We start from the raw sequence: 5,903 nt of genomic DNA, 5'->3' as shown, positions 1-5,903 counted from the left end.
TAATTATCTATTGGGTTACTGTAAGTGGCTATTGTTCGGGATGAACAATACTAAGGAAAGGGCAGTGTTACGACAGCGGTAGACACGTGACGCTGGTAACACGTCACAAATTTCTAGAAGAATCATCACTTTTCTAGGCACCCTCTATTTCAGTATATAAGCCCAGCAAATAAAGCGGAAATATAATTGCAGATAGAGAAATAATTGAGTCAAGTGAGTGGTAGTGACCATAAGTAAAGTGTGTGAATCATTGTGAATTATAGCGTGTGTTTAAGTTAAAAGTGACTGTGGAAATTCTGTGTATTGAGGAAGAATAAACTAGTTTTATTTAAGAAAGGACTTGTATCGCTGAAGTTCCTTGGGAAGAATTTTTATGGGAAATTAACAAACGAACAGAGACATAACAATACTATCTCAATTAGCACTAAGATTCCTACAGACCTTAATACCAGTGTATATAGTGAGCACCTGATTTTAAAAGCTGGTAAAGAGAAACAAGATGATTCTACACAATACAGAATCATCACTTTATGAAATGAACAAGAATATCTGGGTGAAAAAACCTAATGAAACAGTGAACATTATTGTGTGCTTTCAATAAATGGTAAGCTTAATGAGACACACTGATGGGTGTAGTTTTACAAGTGTGTTTGGAAGTTTGCTCAAAGCTACATGAGGACTATCTGTGATAGCCATCCCTAATTTTGCAGTGAAAGACAAGAGGGAAGACAGCTATTCAACACCACCCACTGCCAACTCTTGGGCTATTCTTTCACCAATGAAAAGTGGGATTGACCATCTCCTTATAATGCCTCCACAGCCAAAAGGGCGAGCATGTCTGGTGAGACAGGGATTCGAACCCTCAGATTGCAAATCAAGCAACCCTAACCACCTGGTCATTCAAGGCCAGTTTTACAAGAATGTATAACAAATATACCTAGGCCTATTAAAGTTTTTCCTGACAAATGATCGATAAATTTGAATTACATAGAAAACAAAGCCTTATGTTTATAAAAGCTTAAAATGGATAAAAAATGTTGCTAATGGTTAGTATATCAGATTGAAATAGAATAGATTCAATTAGAGTAATAAAGATTAAGATAACTGCTTAGAAAACCATAATATGCCATGATAAATTTATTTCAATTTACTTTAATAACATTTGTATAACATATGCTTTGGAAAACACACTAAAGTTCCACAGATGTTTCTTACAACTAAGTTTAACAATTTCTGTAATCTTTACTAAAAGGAGTCAAATATTAATGTTATTTATTATTATACTTTAATAAAGTTATTACTTAATTTTCCTTCTGTGTATTAGTTTGTAACTTCTAACTTCTTAGTATCTAAAGTATGTTTTAAGTTATATCAGTTGTTGGAATTACCATTTTGCCCCCTCACAGCTGGCAGGAAATGAGCCATTGCCCAATGAACAGCCAGAATTCCCAGAAGACTGATAATGGAAACTCAATTTGACTAAACACAAATGGCCCGAGATCTCTTGGGCATCACAATATGCCCCCCAGCATAACAGAGAAGCATCCGTAAAAAGATACACCTCGGGTTGGGGAGGATAAAGAGAGACACCAGCCACTGTGTTGTACTTGTCCAGCCAACAGGCAAAATCGGCCCGTATGAAAGAAGGAAGGGTCACCGGGTACTCCAGGGGATACTTGGTGAGGTTCCATTGATCATGAAGTAACCGCTGGACAGACCTCATGGTCAAAGGTAATAAGCCCAAGTCCCCAAATGAGAAAGAACCTCTCATGCAAGTAGAAAAAGTGAGAATTGAACACAGAACACAGTCAAAGGGGAGAAGGCTGGGCCCAACTGAGATGGGAATTGAATACCCTAAGATGAACGAGGTATCGAGTCAGCGTAAGAATAGACTTCTGGGCCCAACTGAGATTGGAATTGAATACCCTAAGATGAACGAGGTATTGAGTCAGTGTAAGAATAGACTTCTGGGCCTAACTGAGATGGGAATTGAATACCCTAAGATGAATGAGGTATTGAGTCAGTGTAAGAATAGACTTCTTCACCTTGACCAGCCAACCTACCCAAGCAGCTTCCTTGAGGAGAAACTACATGTTGATGGAAGAAGCTGAAAACAAATGTGACCAGCCCAAACACGAGAGCCTGGAACTGATATACACATTCCTTGTGGACAAAGCAAATATAACAAGAACATGCATGGGAAATGGGAATATGAAGGTAAGCATTGGGCGTGTCAATCTTTGTTACCCGAAAACCTGGAGTAAATGCCCATTGAAGATATAGGAAAGACTCCTTGGTGAACCAAGGAACTTCCATATCACAGTTCAAACTGGAGAGATCAATAACAGGAAGCTAATTTCTGGTCTTCTTGGGAACTACAAAAAAGATGGGAATAGAAACCTGGGAGAGTAGGAAGTACTGATTCGATAGTGCCTTTGAGGAGAAGGTCCTAAACCATCATGGAAAGATACTGGCTGGAAAGGGGATCCTGAGGAGGGGAGTACAGGAAAAGGTGATAGGGGAGGTGTTGAAAGGAAATGGGTCAGTGGTGAACAATGGTACACCGTGAAGGAGCAATCCAGGAGGAAGGAACAACTAAAGGCAAGGAAAGAGGGATATCAGGACAGGAGTTGGGAAATGTTGCCAGGGAAGAGAGGGAATTTGTAAATGGGTAGATTCCACTCACAACTCCAATGAGTCATGAAGACTATTTGTCAAAGATGTAGGGGAGACAAAATGAGTTTCAAGAGCATCTGTACTAAGAAGTCCCAACAACAAAGGAGCCATGTGTGGATGGAAAGGGCAGAGGAGAATAAATGTGCCAATGTGAACCGGAGGAGGGAATAGGCCAAAAATCCCTCAGGGGATTAATGGAGAGCCTCAGAGAAAAGGTGTATGGAAGAAAGGTATTGTAGATGTTAAAGTCAGGCAATGGCAGGAAAGCTGTATCTGTGAAAAGTGCACAGAAGTATTAGGGTCCAAACCCCAAAAGGGAAGAGTGAATTTAATTGTTGTGTATCAAGAAAATGATTCAGCCAACAATGGTATGATAATGCACAAGTCTCAGTTACATGTGGGGGACATGGCATGTTGATACCCAAATAAAATTGCTAGTCAAAATACTCAGAATGGACCCTGATGTCAGGAAAAGGAGGAAGGACAGAATATTCAGAATTAGGTGCATCAGTCAAAAGGGAAGGGAAAGGGTTATAGGACATGGAAGACAAAGACAAAACATAACATACCTGTGATACTAACTTCAGAAATGTAGAAAAAAGCCATGGTCTGAGAACAAGACTGCACAGCAAAGGAAGGGGGAGGAAAAAGGGAGTTTAAATGTTCATCATCCTGTTTTGGCTCTCTTGAGAAGTAGTTGATGTTTGGGAGACCCCTTGACTCGCATGAAGGAGGCCATCTCTCAGTGAACAAGGGCCAAAGCCTCCTCAGCCAATAACATTGAGCCTGTAGTCATCACGAGAAGTTGTTGTTCACCAGCAGTGTCTGAAGCAGTAGTAATTATGACTTGAAACTGTGAATTCATGTTAATTTACCTGAGACCACCACAAAAAATAGATGAAGCTAAATCAATGTGAAACAGTTATGAAACTGCATGAAAAAGATGATAAATGAAATTTAAAAAAAAAATCAAATTAAATAAACTTTTTTTAAAGTTTGAAAATGAAGGCAAAGTCACAAATTCAAAAGAAAATAGAATACCAAAATTAAACACAATCAACACAACTGATCACTGTCATACCAAATTGAGTGTGAAGATTGGATTCTATTGCATAGAGGGAGTCAGCTGTGCTAAGAGTGTGTGTGTGTGTCACACTCCTATTAGTGGAGGGTTGTTGCATGTATATTTGCATGCTTCAACGCAGCTATATCACATGGAGGTAGGTGGGAGCATAAGAGCTGATGGTGAGCAAACATCTGGACATTGAGAGGGCAGTACAAATTGAGGAAAGCTATTTTGTAAGTTTAAGTAAAATATGGTATCAGAAATTTAAACTATTTATCTATTGAATAAATACTAATATTCATCAAAACTGAATGGGCCATATACTGAATATCCGTTACAAATCTACAGGCTAAAGTTTCTATTAGTAAGCACAAAGTACATTAAGCTTAACATAGATTACTTTATTAGTTTTTATAATGTATAATGTTTCAAAATGTCTTTTACTCACACAGTAATTTCATATGCATATACAAATTTCAAGAATATGCAGCATTTATGCTACTAATTTGTGTTGTGAATTATTCACCAAGAAAAACTGTTTAAAATACTAAAACACAGAAAAGAAACCCAGCTATCTGAGGTTACTGATGAGGAATGGAAGTCCCCAACACTGGTATAACCCAGTGATAAGTGGTAAATCAAATACTGGGCTTCACATTCATTCTATAATTTTATAACACCAACATAACATTTCCATTAGCAAGTACAAAGTAGTCTCAACTTCAATGCAAGAGTCTGTGATATTAGATTTGTTTGTTTGTAGTAAAACACAAAGTTACACAAAGCGCTATCTGTGCTCTACCCACCATAGGCATCAAAACATGGTTTCATTTTAAGTCTGGTTTCAGACTACCACTGTGTCGCTGGGGGGGGGGGGGATATTAGATGTAATAATTAAAAGCTTTGTAAGCCTAAATTTAGACTTGTGTAAAGTTAATTTTCCATTGAAATGGTATTCTTCATAAAACAGTGTATGATATCAGTTTAAACCTAAACTTGTGTAATGTAATTATATGATTATGAATAGTTATAAGTACAACTATTTAGATTTCAGTTAATGGAGGTGTAAGCTTGAATGGTTAAAAAGTTTTCTGTCACTTTGTTCTTCTTAGAAGCATGTTCTTACATTGTTTAGTTATGTATAAAAACAAAACCTTCTCACAATATGTAAGGCTTTAGGTAAGTAAAACAGTATTGCGATACATTACAGATTAATGTGTATCTACCACCTTTAAATAACAAATCATTTTGAAGTGTTGTAATTCTCTCTCTTTCTTCAAGGAAAACATTGAATGTATAATGAACTAAAAAAATATTGCAGTTTAGAAGTTTCCAGAGAAGAACTTTTATTTAGTGAGCAGAGCTAATGCTAATCTAAGCATCAGTTGTCTGTACACTATACTTTCTAAACACAGAACAAAATGAAAAATTAAGAATATTTAAGATAAGTAAAAGAAACTTAAAAGTCACACAAATAGGTATATTTTGAACTGTTATTCTTGAAATACATAAAAAATACACAGCTATCACATGAAACATCTTTATTAGAATTCATACCCAAATTCACTTTAGTCTTTTACAAACCTTCATCTTTCAAACTAACTAGCTTCCACATAATTCTGTGCACACTCCACTAAACTTTAGTTTGTGTAACAAGTCCCTCAGTGCTGTTTTATACTTGTATCTTCCTGCAAAAGAAAACACATGCAAAACATAAACATATACTCTTAATGCTTTCTAAAACTATATAACTGACTTTACCTATATGTACTACACCTTGTAAAAAATCAGCTTCTATCAAAAATAGTCCTACCTTACAGATTGTTCATTGAAATGGTATTTTAGATTTCTCCTCAATAGGTCATCAGAACTTTACAATACTGTTACGACAGTGGAAGTCATGTGACACTGCTGGCCCATTGGCGCTGGTGGCATGTGCGAGGAGTTTCTCGAATGGTCATGAATTTCCTAGTTTGTTCGGGACCCCCTCTTTTTTTTTTAGTATATAAGCCCAGCAAATAAAAAATAGAGAGGCAGATAGATTGAAGATAGAGATAATTGAGTCAAGCAAACAGTAGGCACCGTAAGTGTGTGAATCACTGTGATTTATAGTGTGTGTTATAAAGGTTGTTAAGTTTAAAGTGACTGTGGAAATTCTGTG

The 5,903-nt window shown here is 36.8% G+C and overlaps 1 protein-coding gene across 1 annotated transcript in view; it reads right to left on the bottom strand.

Moving 5' to 3' along the window:
* The window catches only part of LOC106473149 (nibrin-like), a 58,907-nt gene that overhangs the window by 47,852 nt on the left and 5,152 nt on the right, over positions 1-5,903 (bottom strand). The window contains exon 2 of the mRNA XM_013933830.2: positions 5,327-5,430. Within this exon, the coding sequence (XP_013789284.1) occupies positions 5,327-5,357 (31 nt within the window). The 5' untranslated portion in view covers positions 5,358-5,430. The remainder of the gene's footprint in view (positions 1-5,326; positions 5,431-5,903) is intronic.

Source organism: Limulus polyphemus, unplaced genomic scaffold (genome assembly GCF_000517525.1).
Source record: "Limulus polyphemus unplaced genomic scaffold, Limulus_polyphemus-2.1.2 Scaffold5930, whole genome shotgun sequence".
In the NCBI taxonomy this organism is placed as follows: Eukaryota; Metazoa; Arthropoda; class Merostomata; order Xiphosura; family Limulidae; genus Limulus; species Limulus polyphemus.
This window is presented reverse-complemented; position numbering and strand designations above follow the sequence as displayed.